The sequence below is a fragment of the Musa acuminata genome, chromosome BXJ2-4, assembly GCF_036884655.1.
Source record: "Musa acuminata AAA Group cultivar baxijiao chromosome BXJ2-4, Cavendish_Baxijiao_AAA, whole genome shotgun sequence".
Lineage (NCBI taxonomy): Eukaryota > Viridiplantae > Streptophyta > Magnoliopsida > Zingiberales > Musaceae > Musa > Musa acuminata.
Window position 1 is genome coordinate 33396730 of NC_088341.1, and position 21686 is coordinate 33418415.

Sequence of the window (21686 nt, forward strand, 5' to 3'; positions counted from 1 at the left end):
TTAGAAATCCAAAATGTAACTTTTAGGATACGTAAATAGTAAATGAGTGCATTTAATACAAAAGTAATCCGTAGAAAGATAAAAAGACTTTTCAATTTTCAATATAACTCTTAGAATTTCTAGGTCAATTAATTGATGACTTTTTGTTGATTTCTTTGCCTAGAATAAACATTTCTGAAATCCTTTTTAAAGTTAGATGATTCTCCATCGGGATCTCAAACAAATTATCAATTTTATTGAGAAATAAACTTTCTTGAAGTGCAATTTAATTGAGAAAAAGAAGCCAAGTGTTCTTGCCCTGAAGTTAAATGATCTCAGAATGTTAAATGAGATCTTGCCCTGAAGTTAAAAAACAAATTAATGAGAAGACTATGGTATGATGATCTCAAAATGTTAAATGAGATCTTTCCCCGAAGTTGAAAAACAAATTAATGAGAAGACCAGGGTCTGTCGTAGCGAGCCGTACCGCCCAGTACGGGCGGTATGTACCGATCCGACAGGTTGTCGGTACGCGGACCGACTGTTACCGGTCCGAGAGTACTGTAGCACTGTAGCAGTGCTACAGTACTCGGTACACCTGGGTGTACCGCTCGGTATACTGTACCGTACCAGTACCGAGCCCAGGTCGAAATACCGGTACAGTACGGTATTGCGAACCTTGGAGAAGACCATGGTATGATGTAAGGATTGCAATCTTCCTCGTTGAAAAATACATGGCTAAACAAACTTAGACATTCATGAGAGCTTATTGATGAACAGATCTTCTCTTTACTCACTCCTTGGCCAATGAGCTTTTGATGGGCAATCCTCTGTTACTTCTTGAGCAGAGACTGAGGGATCTGATCTTTATATTTCACAGACAAGCTGATTAGCTGGACCAAGAATTACAAAGTGAGGTACTAAAGGACATAGGTCCCTCTTGGATTGGTAGGAATGTAAGATACTAATGTATCAACTGTATACCATTTGGTATCTCGGTACCTATGAAAAAACAAGAAGGAAAAGAAAGTCAAATTTCAAAATACTAGCTGATCTTTATATTTTACAGACTAGCTGATTAGCTGGACCAAGGATTACGAAGTGAGGTACAAGTACATAGGTCCCTCTTGGATTGGTAGGAATGTAGGATACTAACATATCGACTGTATGTCCTTTGGTATCAGTCAAATTTCAAAAGAAAGGAAACAAAAAAAATGAGAAAGGAGTAGATGGGATGTCAGGTTGATGTCTTCTCTCCCTTGCAGCATTGATTCTATAAGCCCTGGCCTCCGCCTCCGCTGCCCCATCTTTCTTCCTCCTCTCCTGACAGATACTACAGGTCTGCAGTATCCAGGACTAGTTTCAAAGCATTCCACCATAAATTTCAGAGTATCACCATTTAAGGGTTTCCATGGCTTGAATTTTATAATTGAACTGGGTATTAGTATGTTTCAATTTATTACCTTGGAAATAATAATGTGATTTATAACTGGGTATTTGTACTAGTGGATGCAGCAGTCTTGAGAATTTGAAATGTTCTTGAAATTCATATTTGCTGCATGCAGTAGTCTATACTATTCTGAACTCTGAAGTAATACAGATTATGTAATCTGACTATAGCATGTTAATGCACAAGTTTGATCTTTGCATAAAATAAGCTAATATTAACAGATTTTTAAACTAGATCTCTGTAAGCAATTACTATATCATATTTGCACCATAGCTCTCATTCTACTCATGGTAATTCATTTGGTATATTTTACAGTATGCATTATTTTCATATGAATTACTATCATAAATATAATTGTGTGCCTTAGACAGCCATAATTTGGGTATACTACCATCTTCTTTTTTTTCCTGATATTAGCTTTTCTTCTCTAAATCCAACTCATATGTATCTTAAGTTGTTATTTGTAGGCATGGACAAATTACGGTTACGATGTACAACTTCGGTTCTCCTCGAGTTGGAAATAGAAGGTTTGCTGAGCTCTATAATGAGGTATGGAAGAGGTAGCTGCACCCTAGGTTCATGATGAGATATATGATGCATTGATTTGTTTCCCTTTGTTGTATATTGGCTTGGATTAACACTCTTATTATTCTTAACATAATTTTCAAAAATCATTTCCTGTTATTAAATACTTAACATATTTCTAATCAGAAATCCATATTCTATACTATCAAATAGCAAGATAAATCCAGAACTACCTTGTCAATTCTTATTTATCTATCTTGGTTAGCTCAAGAGTTGGCATTTATATTGTGTACAAAAAAGGAATAGGTAATACCTTTTAACATTATGTGCAGCTTTAGAGATTATACATCATTAGGCAAATTGACCAACTACAACAAATTGTTTCTTTCAACTAATAAATGCTTATTTATCAATGATGCCATCAGTTCTCAGGTAATAACTGCTAAGTAGCCCTTTGTTCCAGGCTCCCTGTATTTAATTATTTAAGCAGCTTTATTGATATTCTAATTTCTGAAACTAATTGGTTCACAACTTGATAATGTGTATCCCCTTGAAGCTTGATGTGGTAAATATTTTGTTGAATTTTCTAGTAGCAGCTTGTATGTCTTAATTTTACAACCCCATGCTTAACTCTTTTTAAACTCGTTTACTATTCTAGCGTAGAACTCTTTTTGTTTGTCATCTACAATTCCACAAGTAGTTAACTTTTGGAAAAGGTCCCTTTATCATGTTTTTTTGCCACTTATTTTATGCAAAAAGTTCTTTAAGAAAAACAAAACGTACAGAAGGTCAAAGATAGCTGGAGAATTGTGAACCACAGAGACATTATTCCAACAGTGCCTCGTCTTATGGGCTACTGCCATGTTGCTCAACCTGTTTATCTTTCAGCTGGAGATTTAGAGGGATTGGTGAGTAGTAAGTTATATTGGTAAAAGTCATGCAAGCTTCTTATACAAACATTCTTCATTTATTGGTGAGTAGCAAGTTATCTTGGTAGATGTTACCCTTGGTTCTTATAGATGGCTTTTATTTATGAATACTGCTCATAGCCTCATACATCCAGGGTAACAATTATTGTTAATAGAATAACGGGTATGAAGACTGAAGAATATTCAGTTGTTAAATAGCCTTTCACTGGACTTTGGACCTTGTGGTATTTTCTCTCAATTTTATGAATAGTGTACACAACATCATATGCCAGCATCCTGGAAAAAGCAGAGCAGAGAATTAGCTTCATGATTTTAAATGCCTCTGAAAATGATAACAGTATCACTTTTTCAAAAAGATTTGAATTTCTTAAAGATCTTCCTGGGACATTCACTTAAATTCTAGCCTGTTGTTTTCAGTAGCTGTTTCTGCATAGGCAGGTGTCAGTAGTTAGGTGACCAAGCAGAAATTCAGTAAACCAGGAGAGATGTTAATTGATTTATATAGTTTATGGTTTATGCCTCTATGGAAACTTTTTTTGGCTGAATCTACCTTGCAGAGTTAAAGATTATGGTGTTAATTGCATCCTTTAAATTCATTGCCATGTGGGTAACATTCAACTTCCAAATGGTGTTTCATGTAAATCACAGACATGATAGGCAGTTGCTCATTCCATCCCTTAAATTGCTATTGTTGCTTCTATTTTAGGAGACCTAATATCGCTCTCTTTATTGTGATGATTTGGAACATATGATAAATTGGTTCCTGTTTGTAATTGGTTTTCTTGATCTAAAACCAAAAATATACTTTGTGAAACTCGAATAATGCCAAGAGAAGAAACAAGAATATAGTAAACATGGACAAATGAAAAGTTCAGGAACCATATAGATCTATTACTCTGTAGAAAGGGGAGACTGATGTAACAGAGTTACAAGTGGGATATTTGTAGAGGGGCATCAGGAGTTGAGTTTATGTGATTGTCACATGCCTTTCAGACTAATCGTAAGGCAAACAATGCTTTATAGACTGAAATTAGATAGTCAGCAAACAACACATATTCAGTGTTGTTGAGATGGATGTTTGGTGTTACTGGAAAATATACAATAAAAATATATATATTTGTGAACAGTAAAATATAGCTTTCACAAAAGAAATTTGGGAAAATTGTTTAAGAAGATAGAACATCCAGAGCCTCATGGACACTCCGATCAGATGAGATGAGTAAATCAAGATTAGTGGTGCGTGAACAGGTATAGGGATGCCTAAGAAAACTATAAGGCTGTTACCTAAAACAGCTTATTATTGTTTTTTCTTGGTTCCAAGGATGAATAGGGTTGACAACCATATGTTTAAGTGAGCCTATTTTTTCTCTTTAACTTTCACTTTTGACCATTTTTATGCCTTGCCAAATGTAAATGTATTTGAATTAATTACTTCATCAATTCTCAGTTTTGTGCAATCTTTTTGACCCATAAATTCTATTGTTAGCGAGTTTATTCATCAGCAACCAGAGTATGTTACACTTAATATTCTGATACATGTTGCTACAGGTAAATAGAGAATTTCTAGGAGATGGGTATCAAAGTGATGTAATTGGAGAAGCCACACCTGATATTCTTGTGAATGAGTTTGTAAGTGTCACCCTTGCCATACATTAATGTTTGTGCAGCGAATCTGTAATGGGGATCACATTGGTGGGGATATAGGCCGATATGTCCCCAACTTGTGTTTCAATGACGGGTAAGGCAGTCAAGCTACCTGCACCTGTCTGGTCTGATCGTTTAGCGGCTCTTTCTAATAGATGAGAATGTATATAGAAAACATCCCCCGGGAAAGCCTCATAGCCTCGGTGTAACAATAATGACATTTGTCGATATGCCACCGCCTGTTTATAGGTGCACATGAATGCTTAGATTTGAACCTATGTTGGTGTCCACAAGCATGTGATGGTATTCCTTATAATAAAAGAAGATAGTAATTTTTTACATTTATGTTTGCCGTATATCTAGAATTTCTGAATAGTAACTTAGGACAAACGTGTAACCAGAAATTATTGACGTGTTCTTAATAATTCTAGAAATATAACAAACAAACAATTTGAGTCACTTGTTCTAATTTCAGTATATGGAAGCATGCTTCAACTGAAGCAACATTGCTTTCCGTACTCATTTGAACACTTTTGATGGACCCCTGCCTGGTCCGTGTCTTATAGTCCTTTGAGATAACAACAAATTCAAAGAACCAGATTTTTAACTATTTGATGTTGGACAATCTCCTTTATGTGTGTCTAGCAGTGTCATGTCATCTTTTGCCATCTTTTGTTATCTTCTTTGGTCCTTCCCTTCCCATAGAACCTTGTGCAATAGGCTCACCTTATCTTTAGGTGAACTATAGCTCTTCTTTTGGTAATGCCTAAACTGAACCATGTTGTGTGATTATTTTGCTCTTATCATTAATTGCATTTCCCTGTAAATGACTACAACCATTTCTCACTGTAAATTACTTGTCTCCTTTATCTGATGTCTTAGAACCATGTAAACATGCATCGATATAAATTCTTTTTCAACCTTAAACTGTTGATTATCATAAAAGGACACACCTACATGCATACACTTAGGCGATGCCACAAATCATATATACTACAAATTCAAAAGAAAATGTTTAGATTATATGACTTTTAGGCTTTCTTCATCATAACAAAAAGAGATAATGCTTCGCAAATACTCTCTTTGATTCCCTATCTCATTGTTTCTTACCTTATTGTGTTTTCCAATATAGTCAAAGTTGAATCCTTTTACTAATTGACCTTTCCTGGTTAGCCATTTCATATGAAGAATAAACATAACTTGGTTCTTTTTTATTGTTGTGGATTCCCATTCAACCCCATATATGATCCTCATCCTGCTTACATATGTTCAGTATAGTATATATTCTATCAAAGTCCTTGATTAAAAAAGACAAAAAAAACCCGCATATCTTGTGAAAGATGTTGTATGATGTTGAAGTGGTCTCTGATGAAGGGAAACCTTCTATGCAGATGAAAGGAGAGAAGCAACTTATTGAACAAATATTACAGACCGAGATTAATCTCCTCCGTTCCATCAGAGATGGGACTGCCCTTATGCAGCATATGGAAGATTTCTATTACATCACTCTTTTGGAGGTTCTTCTGTGGATCCTTGTCATTAATGTTTGATTAATTTAAATTATGCTTCTAGATTATCACTTATTTTTTGTATATTGGATTGCTTAAGAATAAAAGATAAAGCTGGTGTTTTTCAAATGCATTTTCTAGAATTGTCAAGCCTATTCTTCGGAGAAGATTTATTTATTTAAACTTGGAAACCACTTTCTTGTAAAAGGTGGATAGGTACAACAAATATTTGTTGTCAGTTAATCTTCTAACATAATTGTTGAAAGTAGTAGCTGCTGATAATTCGTATGTGCACCATGTATTTGGAATAGGAGAGAATCAAGATAATAACTGGGATCATAGACACATTAAATTCATAAGAAGAGATGAGAAGGTTGCAGTTGAAGTCTCATAAAACGCTTATATACAAGAAAGGATAATAGTGAAACAAGTGAAGGAAGATGTAACACTAAAATTTTAGCAAAAATGTAAAAATAGTATCCTTTTTGTTTTGGACAACAGAAACTAGTTCTTGAACGATGTTAACTCTGAGGGATTATATAAGAACCAGTTTCCTTGATGACATACAAAAAAAGAGGCTCACAGCAGAGGTATAATTAGTAGGAAATAAGATATTTTAGAATAGAGCAAAAATAGCAGAACTATAAAACATTTCATTCTCTACAAAGTAGAAACTTCCAGAATCTGCAGCTAACAATGACCCATAAAGTAACAAAATCTTTTAGAAAACTGATGACCTTTTTCAATTATTTACCTAGTTTTTGGTTTTTGTGGCAAATTGCCTGATCACAATTTTTTCTTTATGCTTTTCATTTCACAAGCATGTTTATTGTCTTTTCAGATGTTTTAAATAGGATACCACATACTTTGTAAATGACCATTGTGGCAGCTAGTGTTGTTCACTGGTGGTCATGATAGGAAAAGAACATAACTAGTGTTGTTTGCATGTAACTAGTTATGTCAAAATTGAGGTATTTATCTAAAATGAGGTGTCCATAAGGATAGTACTTCTGAGTTAGCAACAAGTTGCCTGGATTCTTCAAGTGCACTTTGAAAAGCATAAGCTGATAAATACCTAGTATCATTTATCACTTTTTGATGGGTAATGATTTTTTCCTTGGCCAACATATTCTCGTGTAAATGATAATCCTTTTAGTATCCTTATGCTGAAATTTGAAATTACTCATGTTAATTTTAACCCAGAGTTACCATATTTCTATCAGCTTTCTGATTTTCACTTGTCAACTTGGTTGTAGACACACCTTATAATTTACAATCATACTTTAGACGCTTCTGGAATACCTACACATGATTAAATTATGAACTTTTTCTTTTGAAGTAAGTTTAACTGGATGTTGCATCAGTGCATTTATACATAAAGATTCATGGTTTTGTGATACATGAATATGCAAGGTAGCTTAGTTGTTGGTTAATTTTGAGTTAGCATTTGATATTGTCCAGTTCATTATTCAAGCTTTACAGCCTTCAAATGGCACAAACAATTGATGAATGCACCATACTTACATCTGGGATGTAATCCCATGATCAGGCATTTGTTATCGTCTGCCTGTCATGAAACTGCTATAGCCAAAAGCTTTCTTTTATGCATTATAAATCACATGTATCCATATTTTACTAATTCAGCACTAGAAGGTATGACTGGAACCTGGTTTAACTTGGAAATACTGTCTTGTCGCAGAAAGTGAGATCAAACTATCGACGGACGGTTTGAGGGAGCCATCATGCAATTGCATCTTCTTGAGTTAATTCAGTTCATTCTTGCACCTCCAACCTTCTTCTATTAAGTTTTGTGAGGTCCTGATATTCTCTTATTTTTTGTGTTGGACATTTATTTATATGACAATTGGGGGTATCAAGATCGATTACAATATAATTTTTGATATTCTGGTCGATCGACTGAAACTTGATGACAATCTGATGTTTAGTGGATTGATGTACCTGTTGTTTTCTCAGTGGGGATGGTGATAACATGATAGAATGTCAAGCTAATTTGCACTGCAAGTCGGGTATGTATTCAATGCCAGAAAATATTTTATTATCATTATTTTTATTCATTTCATAGATGTGCATGTAACAATGGGACTCAAAGTTCTAACCACAAAGTCCTGCTATGTGATAGCAGCTGCAATCACAGAGTTCTCTAACCACAAAAGTAACTGCATAAATGATTAGTTCTAAGATCCTGAGAGATATAGCCACACCACATCAATGGTATGTATTCCAGTTGGAGAAATATCTTTCCACTAGTTCTTAATAGATGTACCGATGGCAACGAAACATTCTGAGACAGTTGGAGAAATATCATTGCCAATTATTTGTGATGAAGGCATATCGATCAAAAGGTCAGCATATCTCATGTAGCAGCAGACATGCCAAATAGACAATGTTTCGTTCTCCATATTACAAGCATTGTCGTTCTAACATCAATCTTGTAAACAAAAGCTCATATCGTGCTATCCTTTTTGAGTGGCTGATGAAGCACAAAACCGGATGCTCAGCCGAAAGTGGTAGAACTCAACTTAAATCCTTCTTCATTTCTTGTTGTAACTGAGTGAAGGCAGAGAGCATCGAAGACCGGATATTTGCAATTTCTACTATGGCATCAAGTGCTGCACAAAGCGAGGTAGATTTTAGCAGAGAAGTGTTCATTCAAAAAAGAATGATTGAGTTCATGGACATGACAAACCTGTCTCAAACGAAACTTGGGCACCACGGAGCTTTGGAGACACCAAAGTTCCAAAGACTGATAAGGATTTAGACCTCTCCTTCTGAACCTATGGTTTGAAAGAAGAAACTTTAAGCTACAACATTCAAATTTCGGAACATCGTTTCTATAAATTACACCATCAGAGGAAAGAAAAAAAAAAAAGCATTCCAGATTGTTTCCGTAACATATCAAATTTTCAAGACAACATAACTTACATCACTATCACTAATGGTAGAAGATGCATTGATTGTCAAGTCATGTTCATCTGTAGTATCTAAAATCAATGAAGACATTTTGTTATCCATTCTACCATAAGGAGAGGTTGAAAGATACAGGAAAAAAGTTTAAACGGAATTTAATACCGTAGAAGTTGGATGAACCTCGATGCCTTAATTCTGAATTCTTAGATGTCTTTTGCACACGACTGACTTCCAACTCCCTGAAAGAACATTTCCCATCCCTCGAAGATGCCCATTTTGAAATAGCAAAACTTGGATGTGATTCTGTAGTTGATACAGGATTTTTTATCTTCAAGATTCATATGCAAAAATTATTCTACAAGTTTGAGATGTCAATCTTACAAATATCAACTATGTAGTCAGCGGATTAAATCATGATGCAGAACTGCCACAGACATTCTCATCCAACAGCAATTTTATTTCAGACACAACATATTCATAAGATACCTGATGGCGATCCATCAATAGATTTTCTAACTTGAAATGTGGTTGCAGCAGACTGTACTTTCTGGTCAAGCAACACACTTGAGATGCGCGATGAACCCATCGAGTGACGAGCACTAGCTAGTTCGAACCATCCCTGCAGCCAAGAAATGTCTTCTCTAAATGGAATAGAAAGGCATAAATCACAAGCACTAAGTTCCATAGATCAGCTCAATGAGATACAGAAAGCAGCTACATTAAGTGCATGAAGTTAACATGATCACAATCTCATGATCAAGAATATTGAACATATGAAATGGATCAAAATATCCTTCAGAGATTTACACATGGAAGGAAAATTGGTTAACGGGATTTCTATCAGCAACTCTTTTCTTGCTACTTACAATCTCAACTTTTAGTATTCCTAAGATATCTCTCAGCAAATAGATGTAAATGCTCTCAACTTATCATTTAATTTCAACACTCTTTCGACTCTTTTTATATAGCCTTTTTTTTCTTTCCCTTCTTCGTCTTCTTCTCCTCCTATCGTCCGAGATGGTCGGAAGGGACACAGCTAGGTTCCGGTGTCGGTGCTCATGGGGATGATTGATCCGCGAATGAAACGGGTTGTATGAAGTAATGATAATTGAGGGGTTGTGGAAAATAAAAGTTTGATTGGTAATTGAGGGATTGTATTTACTAAAATTATGTTTTATATATATATATATATATATATATATATATATATATATATATAATTGTACGAAGAAAGGGCGTTGCCGATAGGGCAAAAAAAAGGGCCTTGTTATATCTGCAGATGGAATTTCCTTTTTCCTCTCAAAGATCTATCTTTATTTTCCCCTAATTTCCATGAAATCTATTGAACTGTACAAGGACATGTTTAAGAAGAAGAAGAAGAAGAAGAAGAAGAAGAAGAAGAAGAAGAAGACTTTTAGATCATTTTACCCTAAAAATTGCTTTTTTTATCCGGGAAAATCTCATTCAGCGCCGACACGAAGCCGGAAAATTCATGATTGCACAATCAGCGAGAGTCGAACAAGACTGACATCGAGCCGACCTGATTTCTAATCTAAAGAAGCAGCAAAAAAATGAGCAACGAAAGGGTGGACTTACCTGGCGAAGGGTGGAAGACAAGGCATCGAGTAGCGTAAGATAGCTATCCAAAGAGTCGAGGAATCGGAGAACTTTCCCGTCCTCATCTTCCTCCTCCTGCCCGATCCCTCCCGGGTTGCTCGAGGAACACCGGTCGTCGTCCTCCATCCAACTCGAGCGCCCCCAACGAACCACAGATCTCCGGGTGATCTCCTCCAACTAAATCCACCCGGTTTGAGGGAAACGGCCGAACCGGCCGGCTCGATCGGTTGATTCGTCTCGCCTCGACGACGAATCACCTGTAATTAGCAATCCGTCTCGTAGGTGTGATTCAGTCGATCGACACAGACATGTAACTAATGATAGAAAATTAATACGTTAGTTCGTTTGTAATATTAAATAACTTTAAAATATATTTTTAAAATAAATTAGTTCAATAAGATCGAGGTGATAAGATTTATGAAATTATAAAATTAAAATTAAATTAAATTGAGTCTTCGAATCAATTTGAATTTAAGATAACGAAGTCGATTGATTGATATTTTTTTAAATTAAAATCAATTAACTGAACTAAAGAAAAGAACTGAATTATTAATTGATTGATTGATTGATTGATTGATTCAAATCGAAATATAATTAATTGATCATAATATTTTTAATATAAAAATATGTATAATTATTTTTTTACTAAAATAATTCTTTTGTTAAGTACAGTAGATGATTGAAATAATAGATGACTAAAATAGTGATCAGCACGAAGCTTAGATTAAGTATAATAGATAAGTAAAATAATATATTACATATCTTCTGTCGTCTCTCTTTAGTCACGTGAGCACATAAGTTAATCATTAAAAGATATAAAGATAAGAGTAGACGATTTTGGTTCTCTTTGAAGATTGTGACTTTACGAAACTTTTGAAAATCAAGTAAAAATCTTCTAGATAAAGAAAGATATACATCAAAAATATGATATAATGTTATTTGATCTTAATAATTTTGGTGTTAAAATTTTCTGCATACAAGTGTGGCCTCACAGTTCTTTGCCTTCATTCATGAGCTTGCTTTGACATGCTTTCTTGGCCTGTGTTGTGCAGAAAACATGATGCAAATATGGTGATGATGATCCTAAGAACATAATAGAACTGAATGCACTTTGTCTCCAGATTCTTGTCAACGCCAATAAATAATGGCTTTGGTATCAAATGCCTTTCACAGATATGGGGTTCTGCTGTCCACTGAATCTCCCACATATAATATGGTGTTCATGTCACATAAGCAACAGACAAAGAAGGAAAAAAAGAAACATCAGCTTGAGAGCTGCAGTGCTGAGCTCATAAAACCCAAACCCAAAGTTTGAACTCCTAATTGGGACGATAATTAATATTGGGCAAAGTCTTACTTCCTTAACACCACCCAATCTTCACAATCTGCGAAAGGAACATCCATTGTTTGAGCAAAAATGCTGATTATTCAGGAAATGAACAGCAAAGTTGGAGGTTGAGAAAAGCATCATAAATTTTCAAGACACCAGTAGAAGCTGAATAGTTCTGAACACATTATGTTATGCTTGTTGCTGTTAAGATGGAAAGACTTGATGAGTTCAGACAAAATAAAGAAGATGACCATATCAAATGGAAATCTATAAGAACATCAACTACCATTGCAGCTGTTCCTGAGTTCTATCAGAAGCTGAGAAATGTCCAATGTCATGAAACAAGAGTTATCATGTCAATTAAGTATCACTAATTACTGCAGTAAAGAAGGGAAGAAAGAACTAGTTTAAGATTGAGTGTTGAAGGAGATCTCAGGTGAATTGGTGCCAGGCCACAGGAAGTGCTAAACATTAATATTGTTCAATTAATTGCATAATTGAAGCTATTTGTTGGCATGAGTTGGCCTAACTACATTAGTAAAAACATTATATTCCTATATATTTATGATTGCAAAACAAATTAAAATCTTATACAATTATGTACACATATGTGGAAAGATAAATATATGTTGGTCATACAGATTTATAGATCAAAATCACTTAGTGGTGCACCATTATATAGAGCTCTTGTAATCATATATGTATTAGATAATAAACAATAACAAAATCATAAGTCTCAATGATTTGAGGTCATCATTATTGAGAGTAAAAAGTCATACATTAAGTTAAGTTCAAAATACTTTATTTATTGTTTTTGTTAAACTTTTTTAGCTTTCTTTTTTTATCTCTTCTCGTACTGCTAATATTAATTATTTTATCTGTTCTAATTTAACTCATAAACAGTGACATTAATATTAGTTATCTTTTACTTCTTAAGACTGTTAAAATTATAGATTTTGCATCTCTATTACTTGAAAATTATCCTTTTGATTATACTGATTCGAACACAAAAAAAAAAAATTATATAATGAACCTTTCATGATAATCTATGTTAAAGTTTTAAAGAACATATATAATATAATAATTATATCGATTGTTTAGTTATATTACTGCAACATCCCTATCCAGAATTAAAGAAATACATATGTCAAGGGAGCCATCCCAGTTTTAAATCAAGTTAGAATTATTAGAACTTATTCTATATTCGATATGATTACAATATTTCTTATTTCAATATTTTTCTTTTTATTCTTCTACTTAGGTCTATAAAAAGTGATTAAAGTATTATAATGAACGAAGAAGATTAATCAATGACTTGAATTCCTTTTACATCGAGCGGTGCGAGATCACACTTATGTTTTCGATAATATGTAGGAGTGCAACTCCTTCGTTTGTAAAATATTCTTCTTAAACCATAAATCAGATAATTATTTCTTTATTTTTATATTATTATCTTTATTTCTCTCTCTCTCTCTTTTTTCTCTATTATCAAAACCAAAATTGTCGAAATTGCAAGTCTATGATTCCAACCCCATCGAATCTGATTATGCTGCACATTATATTGATATTTCTAATAAACAATTAACTTATAGGAGCTAATAAAGATTAGTTTTTAATAATATACGTGCAAAATTTTAATTCTGGGAATATATATTTAGCTTACATTTGGAATGATGAATACAAAGCACAAATGGCATCTCTCTCTCTCTCTCTCTCTCTTTTCCTCTTCTTTTGTCTTTTACCAACACTTTTGTAGCCAATATAACGCAAACTTTGCTCCTTCCTTTCTCCAACTCTTCTTCTTCTTCTTCTTTTACTTGAACACCACCTTAATCTGAAACTAGAGATGGCTTGCGACGCATCACAACTGGCTCCGCTCCTCGGCAACGCCACTGACGCTGCCGATTACATCTGCAACCAGTTCGTCGATGCCGGCTACGCCATCGACAACACCTACCTGCTGTTCTCGGCTTACCTCGTGTTCGCCATGCAGCTCGGCTTCGCGATGCTCTGCGCCGGGTCGGTGCGTGCCAAGAACACCATGAACATCATGCTCACCAATGTACTCGATGCGGCGGCGGGTGGGATCTTCTACTACCTCTTCGGCTTCGCCTTCGCGTTCGGCACCCCGTCGAACGGCTTCATCGGTAAGCAGTTCTTCGGGCTCGAGGAGGTGCCTCAGGCTGGGTTCGACTACTCCAACTTCCTCTTCCAGTGGGCCTTCGCCATCGCCGCCGCCGGCATCACCTCCGGATCCATCGCTGAGCGAACCCAGTTCAGCTCCTACCTTATGTTTTCCTCCTTCCTCTCGGGTTTCGTCTACCCCGTCCTCTCCCACTGGTGATCCACTTTCTATCGCCCTTTCTTTGTAGATGTTCCGAATTATGTGGGTTTGGTGATGAGACAGGCATCTGTGATCTGATGATGCGCAGGTACTGGTCTGGTGATGGATGGGCATCGGCCGGCCGAAATCTCGGTGAGTCGCTCCTTTTCAAGTCCGGGGTGATCGACTTCGCAGGGTCCGGCGTGGTGCACATGGTGGGGGGCATCGCTGGCTTCTGGGGCGCGTTCATCGAGGGCCCCCGCATCGGGCGGTTCGACCACGAAGGCCGCACCGTGGCCCTGCGCGGCCACTCCGCCTCCCTGGTCGTGCTCGGCTCCTTCCTCCTGTGGTTCGGGTGGTTCGGGTTCAACCCCGGGTCCTTCGTCACCATCTTCAAGTCCTACGGCCCCAGCGGGAGCATCAACGGCCAGTGGTCCGCCGTCGGCCGCACCGCCGTCACCACCACCCTCGCCGGCTGCGCATCGGCGCTGACCACCCTCTTCGGCAAGCGCCTCCAGACGGGCCACTGGAACGTGGTCGACGTCTGCAACGGGCTACTCGGCGGCTTCGCGGCCATCACCTCCGGGTGCGCCGTCGTCGACCCCTGGGCCGCCATCGTTTGCGGCTTCGTCTCCGCCTGGGTACTCATCGGGCTCAACACGCTAGCCGCCAAGCTCAAGTACGACGACCCCCTCGAGGCGGCGCAACTCCACGCCGGCTGCGGCGCCTGGGGGATCCTCTTCACCGCCCTCTTCGCCAAGGAGAAGTACGTGAACGAGGCGTACCCAGGGCGCCCCGGCCGGCCTTACGGCCTCTTCATGGGAGGGGGCGGCAGGCTGCTTGGTGCGCACATCATCGCCATACTGGTCAACATCGGATGGGTCAGCTGCACCATGGGGCCACTCTTCTTCATCCTCCACAAGCTTGGTTTGCTCCGCATCTCGCGCGAGGACGAGCTCAAGGGCATGGACCTCACCCGGCACGGCGGCTTCGCCTACGTCTACCACGACGAAGACCCCGGCCACCATCAGCTCGCCAGCTTCCAGCTCAAGTCCGCCGCCGCCCGGGTGGATCCCTCTACACCCCCGCAGGCCGCCGAACCGAACGATGCGTAGCCATGCAAGCCCATCCAACCAATCCAAACCTGCTTGTTCGTTCTATGGATCACCGTTCTTCTTCTGCTTTTGAAGTTGAGCAATCCACTTGTTGTTTCGAGTTGTGTATAGCCTGATGTGGACTGATAGAATAGGCAACATGAATGCAATGGATGGAAACCAAAGTACTGATCAACTCCCTGCCAACAACACATCCACTATCCATTGACAGATCCAAGTCCAACTAAGGAAAATTTTCAAGAACTAATAATCGTATCTAATAAGTCATTAGGCAATTCACATGAATTCCATATTCAACTTCACTGCCCTGAAACTACGGAGCAAGGAAAAACAACAACAAAATTCTTACATGCAGGCTAATTAGTCAAATGACATAAATCCTCTCTTAATGTATGGTAAACAAGGAAATGGCAAGCCCAGGACGAACTCTACCAGATAGCATTTGGAAATAAGAGCACTTAGAACGAGATTTTTGTCTAATTCTCTGCCATTAATGCCTAAACCCATTCCACTGCATGCAACAAGAGTAATATTACATAGCCAAGGAACTGAAAAAAAATATGCTAAGCCGAAATGCTCCTCATAAGCCTTGCGGACCTGTGAAATATACCTACTCATGGGCAGTATGCTTTGGCACAGAGAGTAATCCTTCATATCCATGCTCAACACTTCAGAATCAGAATGGAGATTGACGACAACAGTACCATGGACTGGATGAACTTTGCTTCGAAGAGATTCAAGGAATGGCCCTTGTCGATCCCACAGCTTGTGTGGAAAAATATCATCACCATCATAAGCATCAATGAACACCAAATCATAGATGTCATGGCTGTTGAGTACAAAGTCCTCTGCATCTGATCTGTGAAGGAACAGCCGCTCATGAATGTGTTCCCACAATACTTCGTCTGCATAAGAAGATTGATCAAAGGATAACTTATCTGATGTTTCTTTTACAGCAGAGGCAGGGAAGCCCATTGCCTGAACAGAAGCCATGACAACAACTGGATCTATCTCCACAATGTGGACAGAAGCACCTGAAAACAACAACAGAAAATCTGAATGCATACTGTTATAAGAGCTATATATAACATTTCAAGTTCATTGTAGAAGATTGACTATTGCTGCCATCATGGTATGTTGCTGGAAAGAATCTTAACTTCAGTTGCTTCTTTTTATTTTTTTACCCTTACTTGCATATGGACAATAAATAGTTCCAAGGGATACTGATAATACCCTTTTAATGTTGCTGGTAAATTGATCCTAAAGCAGATTTCAGCATAACTTCAATGGTGAAGTCTCACTAAGTACCGTCCAATGGAAAATCAAATATCATAATAAACAACACGAAAGATAAGCCAAGACAGAACCATTTAAACTGCAGGCAAAGAAGATTGATTTACCTTTAATTTTACTGGCCAAAAATAATGGTAGACTTCCACCACCATGGCCAACACATAATATCTTCATGCTTCTTTTCCCTGTAACTGCTCCAGAAAGATCATAACCGGAAGAAGCCAATGCAGTCAAACCAGCTGATACCATGCTCTTTAGATCTGGCAAAAAAACACATTATTGACATCAAAAGTTGATCATGCTGATCACATAAAATCTAGGAGAAATGTCAACGGAGATAGTTGAGGGCATTGATTAAATTTTAATAAACCAGACCCCTTTTCATGTTTATCTTTCGTGTTTTCTTTTGTCTGTCCATATGTTGCATTACAACATAAGGTTTCTGTAAACGTGTTGCAGTGGAGAGGGCAAGTTCAGTGTACTCATCATGAGCACAATTTAGGTTTATTCCAATACCTTACACTGCTAATAAGTCAAGTGAATAAAGGCATAAAAATGAAAAAGAGAACACAATCTCAAAATAATAACACCAACTTTTAAAAATAGATATAGATTTCTCCATATGTACTCATCTTTATGACAGACTTGTCCTATTACAAAAAAGTAAATCAATGTATCAACAAGTCTTGATCATGAAAGTTATCCAACTTGCTGAAGAACTAAGAGTAGAAGCTTACAGAAATTTCAGAAAATATCTTGCATGATTATGTTGATTTACTTATGCACGAGTTGAGATATCCAAAAACTCCAACTACATCATGATTAACAAGAACTTGTCCATTTTTATCAGACAAATATTGGACAAAGTATGCAAAATTATTACAGTAAGCCCACTTCATGTTTAAGGAAAATGGCCAAATGAAACTTTTTTTCGATATAATTGTTCTACCATTAAGTTTTACATTTAGAAGGGGAACATGAAACTCTTGACAAGGTTTGACGTACCGAAGCATACCACTCGGCATGAGTGATACGTACCAATCCGACAGAGATCGGTATGGGCGGTACATCGATACACCCAAGTGTACCATGTGCTAGTATGCTAGGCACATATCATACCGACAGCTGGTTGGTATATCGGTATGGATCAGTAATACGAACCATGACCCTTGGGATATCTTAACAGCTAGAAGAACTATTACGAAATAAGAAACAAAAAGCTACATATGATTCCTAATAAGCAAATGTGGTTGAAAGAGTCGGTTGAGCCAAGTTGACCAGTTCACCATTTGAACTAAAATATACAAAGGGCTATTGCTTACAAATGTAATTAACTAAAAGCTACCAAGTTTCCAAATCTGTCAAAAGAACACATCAACTTACGGTATGACTGCTTGCAACATTAAGGCTGGAATCTTTACTGAAAAAAAAAAGCGCCCTTCAACGGAACATAAGAAATCAATTTTCAAGAGAAGTGATTAACAGAAGAACATGAGAAAGTGAGCTAGGGAAATTACATGGTACAGCCAAACAATGTGGCTGCTGCATCAGAAATAGCGATGAAGGGTCTGAAGTTCTGTAAGCGGTCATAATTTTAGCTGTGCTTTGGCGAGTATTCTCATTAAAACGAAGTACACGCCACTGATAACCAAGAATCTTAAGCCTTCCATCATGTTCGGATTCTGGATGGAGTTTCTCATACCTTTGTTGAATCGATCTTTCTATAGCAGGCAATTGCTCTGCAGGCTACACAATAAACAAGACTTCTCAAGCAATGTAGGTTTATAGAAAAAGGGGGGAAAAGATGCATTATATGATGTTTTAAAGGATTATAAGTAGATAATAATACAAATACATTCCATAACTTTCAACACAATCAGGTAAAGCTTAATTGTCTACAATAAACTTGTATATTTCATAATTTCCTTGCAATTTTTTTTTTTGCATAAGATAAGTGGCAAAGACGTTATTCGAGTCCAAGTCCAAGACCTTACAATAAACAATCAAGATCTTTACCTGCTAAGCTAGCTAACATCTTACCTTGCACATTTTATAAACACTACAAAACATCCCTGCCAATTCCAATATCATTATAACGTAAGGAAGGTGACTCTCATTTGTGCATATGATGCTTTGAAGTTTGAACTTGCATAGAATATGAAGAAAAAGCACAACAAGCACTCAAACCTTGCAAAGTACAACATCCAAAAAACTCTGTGTTGGATTTTCAAGACTTGCGAAAATTTTCTATTGCAGAGGTAATTGGGATGCCACAAGAATGTAAAAGAACCCGAAAAAGTTATGGCAACTTATACATATGAACCAGAATAGTCATTTAAACCATCTTGACAGAATCTAGTGCATGAAGTCACTTGTCTGATCAAACCACACTTATACGAAGATCATCTACAGTCTTACATTTGAATCTGTTTTTGAGGAAAGACTTATGCTTTAAGGTGTAATCAGAAAAAAGGAGGGGAAAAAGTCATTGTTTAACGACCGCGACAAAGAACTATCGTCTGGTGTTATGGAGAGAGAGAGAGAGAGAGAGAGAGAGAGAGAGAGAGAGAGAGAGAGGGTCAGCACCGGTCGGGACGAAGGGTAGGCGACGACGGAGACGACGCCGTTTCCGTGATCCGAGACGGATCGAAAGACGGTATCGCCGCCGTCGCTCCACCATTCTGAGACGTAGGACCAGTCTCCCTCATCAGCCAGATGGCCACGGGCGGCAGCAGAAGTGGCGGAGGATAGCCACCGGATTCCCCTCCTACAATTCCTCCACCGCGACCTCCACATCTGCTCGTCGCGCGACGAAGATCGAGGAGATTCTCGATCGAAATCCCAAAAAACCCCTAAACCCTACCTCGGCGGCGGCGACATGATTCCGCGGTTCCGCCACACCGCTACTACCCAAACCGCTTCATGACACCGTTTTAAGGGACACCACAAGCGCGACGGAAGTCGCGACTGCCCGTGAGAACGGACGACACCTTTAATGATCTAAAGTTAATATTGGAAATATTCATAATTTTCAGAACAAAAAGATTGCTCATTTGCAGACGGATGAATTAGTAATATTTTTATCAAAAAATTAATATCAATAATGGAAATGATGACATCTGGACTAAAAGATTGTTAATTATGATCGAGTTCGAATGACTGTAATCGATGGGATCATGGATCAGATTGTAATTAGGCGAGTGAGTTTATTTGATCCGTGAACACTAATAGGGATGATTTACCTCGTGACAGTTTATTTGTTACACAGGTCGATACTTAATCAGGGTCCTCAGTCATCAAACTCAAAATAATGTCATTGCAATGTATCTCCTGATAATGATGTCTTACATTATTAAAATCAAAATAATTAATGATTAACTTGATCTTATCCCAAGTCAAACAATAAGAAAGTCTAGGGATAAGTATAAAAAGAAACTCATCAGCTCACATTGAGAGAGGGCTCTTGCACACTAATTCAGTCATATAGCTCACGCTATTGTATTCTCCCCTTCGTTGACTTAAGCATTGGAAGGGTCACGCCGGGCAACCCTCGATGTTGGCCTATCATGTAGGATCATTGATCGCCCGAAGACATTCAGATGACCCAGCCCCTAAGGAGGAACCTTACAACTAGGAGGATCCCAATCTGCCTACACGGTCATCCCGAACCGGATCCCCCCCAATAAAACGTTTTTCGATCGGGGAGACTATACGGTCTCACCTCACCAAGTCTGTCACGTCAACAAGGAAGAGGCACCTGGATGAGCTTGCACATTCGATAGTGAACCAACTGAACCAACTCATCAGTTGATAGTACTCATTATATCATCATTCTAGTGCTATAAGGAGGGGCCAAACGTCACAGGCACATCCTTCCAGCGAACGTTCGAGCAAAGAGATGTTACCTCCAATCCCAAGCCCTCTTGGGAAGAGAAGGCACGTGCCATATTTTAACAAAATGACACCCCCACCTCAGCCCAAGCACCAGGGCTCTATTGGCACCTACTCAACGATCCAAGGCTCTTCCCCCTCCCCCCCTGGATTGGAGATAAGGGGCACTTCTCTCTTAGTTTATTCAACCTATAACCCTGGCGCAACGACTCACCCTCGGATTGCCAACAACACCTCTTCTTCCCAAAGGCCAACCAAGGAGTTCACACCTCATCTTTCAAGGATCTCTTCAGCCAAGAGGGATGAGTGGCCCTTCACCGCACCTTCCGATGGCGGAGTGCAACATACCACCAAGACGCGTCATAGCCCTATTAGAGTCTGAGTTAATTTTTATATCTAGTTCCACTAAATGGAGAGTTGGTTGATTTTCCATGAAGGCAAGGCTCCCTATCAGAGTCTGAGTCAATTTTTATAGAGAGTCATCTTTATTAACCCTAATGGATCCTGCCCTATTGGGTATTGGATCTCCATCCAAGTATCCCTAGCTTAATAAAAATTAGATCTCTATCCAATTATCCACTCTAAGCTCTTATTAAGTCTTATCCAATTGATCCAATAAAATATGAGCTTATTAGATATCACATATTCAATCCTCTATTCGTTGTGTCATCCACCAAATGTGTATGATCCTCTAGGTCCAATACCGAGCTGATTGTGAGTTGCACCTATCAGAACTTCTTCTAACTTATAACTCATTATGATTTAGTAAATTATCATCCTATAATAATTCACTCAACTCATCGACTATGGATGTACTAGGCCACTACGCCATAATCATTAAATGGTATAGGGGGATCTAATCCATTGAACATGTATACCCTTAGTTACCGTGTATCTATAGTCCCTCATCCAGTTAATATCTCAAAGATTGTATACTGGGCATGATGCTATAAAGTCCATACGAAATCTACTCGAGCCTCGCTCTAATCAGATTCTCTCGGAGAACTTCTCTCTCACTCCGAATGACCATGACTAGTGATTTGCTTGAGCAAGAATACATAAGACATTCTTCTCATGACACTGAGTGCGAATGATCTTCTATTGATACTCAATTACCCTCGTAAGGTTGGCTACCACTCTCGATAACCGATTAT

At 38.0% G+C, this 21686-nt stretch overlaps 4 protein-coding genes across 21 annotated transcripts in view; 2 read left to right on the plus strand and 2 right to left on the minus strand.

Moving 5' to 3' along the window:
• Positions 1-8110, plus strand: part of LOC135581604 (uncharacterized) — a 36633-nt gene extending 28523 nt beyond the window's left edge. For 2 of the 16 annotated variants that reach the window (XM_065104885.1, XM_065104887.1), the window contains exons 14-18: positions 1897-1978; positions 2740-2862; positions 4432-4512; positions 5919-6044; positions 7735-8110. In XM_065104885.1, the coding sequence (XP_064960957.1) occupies positions 1897-1978; positions 2740-2862; positions 4432-4512; positions 5919-6044; positions 7735-7767 (445 nt within the window). In that variant the 3' untranslated portion in view covers positions 7768-8110. Of the gene's footprint in view, positions 1-1883; positions 1979-2286; positions 2863-4431; positions 4622-5918; positions 6045-7734 lie in introns of those variants that run through there. The other 14 variants (XR_010486112.1, XM_065104886.1, XR_010486113.1 and 11 more) reach the window with 14 other exon arrangements.
• A 225-nt stretch (positions 8111-8335) lies between these two features.
• On the minus strand, positions 8336-10796 carry LOC135610412 (uncharacterized). 2 transcript variants are annotated; one of them, XM_065104896.1, is made up of 6 exons: positions 10560-10796; positions 9450-9582; positions 9126-9266; positions 8979-9028; positions 8743-8830; positions 8336-8665 (listed from the first exon to the last, which is right to left on the minus strand). In XM_065104896.1, the coding sequence occupies exons 1-6, from the start codon at positions 10704-10706 to the stop codon at positions 8571-8573; spliced, it is 654 nt and encodes a 217-aa protein (XP_064960968.1). In that variant the 5' UTR covers positions 10707-10796; the 3' UTR covers positions 8336-8570. The 2 variants fall into 2 exon arrangements, with proteins under 2 accessions (XP_064960968.1, XP_064960967.1); XM_065104895.1 differs by having other exon boundaries at positions 8979-9037; positions 10560-10791.
• Positions 10797-13726: 2930 nt separating this feature from the next.
• Positions 13727-15458, plus strand: LOC103976487 (ammonium transporter 1 member 2). The gene is made up of 2 exons (XM_009391707.3): positions 13727-14250; positions 14343-15458. The coding sequence occupies exons 1-2, from the start codon at positions 13757-13759 to the stop codon at positions 15346-15348; spliced, it is 1500 nt and encodes a 499-aa protein (XP_009389982.2). The 5' UTR covers positions 13727-13756; the 3' UTR covers positions 15349-15458.
• Positions 15459-15615: 157 nt separating this feature from the next.
• On the minus strand, positions 15616-19585 carry LOC103976480 (uncharacterized). Of its 2 annotated transcripts, XM_018822253.2 has the most exons (5): positions 19228-19585; positions 18344-18387; positions 18159-18217; positions 16749-16901; positions 15616-16382 (listed from the first exon to the last, which is right to left on the minus strand). In XM_018822253.2, the coding sequence occupies exons 1-5, from the start codon at positions 19435-19437 to the stop codon at positions 15709-15711; spliced, it is 1140 nt and encodes a 379-aa protein (XP_018677798.2). In that variant the 5' UTR covers positions 19438-19585; the 3' UTR covers positions 15616-15708. The 2 variants fall into 2 exon arrangements, with proteins under 2 accessions (XP_018677798.2, XP_009389970.2); XM_009391695.3 differs by having other exon boundaries at positions 18159-18387; positions 19228-19584.
• Between the last annotated feature and the right edge of the window lie 2101 nt (positions 19586-21686).

Coding starts and splice junctions, on each gene's coding strand:
- LOC103976487 (XM_009391707.3), top strand. CDS start 13,757: ATGGCTTGCGACGCATCACAACTGGCTCCGCTCCTCGGCAACGCCACT. Junction 14,251..14,342: donor TACCCCGTCCTCTCCCACTG/GTGATCCACTTT, acceptor GATGATGCGCAG/GTACTGGTCTGGTGATGGAT.
- LOC103976480 (XM_009391695.3), bottom strand. CDS start 19,437: ATGTGGAGGTCGCGGTGGAGGAATTGTAGGAGGGGAATCCGGTGGCTA. Junction 16,902..18,158: donor ACATTGTTTGGCTGTACCAT/GTAATTTCCCTA, acceptor TTTTTTTGCCAG/ATCTAAAGAGCATGGTATCA. Junction 16,383..16,748: donor TTTGGCCAGTAAAATTAAAG/GTAAATCAATCT, acceptor TGTTGTTTTCAG/GTGCTTCTGTCCACATTGTG.
- LOC135610412 (XM_065104895.1), bottom strand. CDS start 10,706: ATGGAGGACGACGACCGGTGTTCCTCGAGCAACCCGGGAGGGATCGGG. Junction 9,583..10,559: donor TGTCTTCCACCCTTCGCCAG/GTAAGTCCACCC, acceptor TCTTGGCTGCAG/GGATGGTTCGAACTAGCTAG. Junction 8,666..8,742: donor CCAAGTTTCGTTTGAGACAG/GTTTGTCATGTC, acceptor CGCTTTGTGCAG/CACTTGATGCCATAGTAGAA.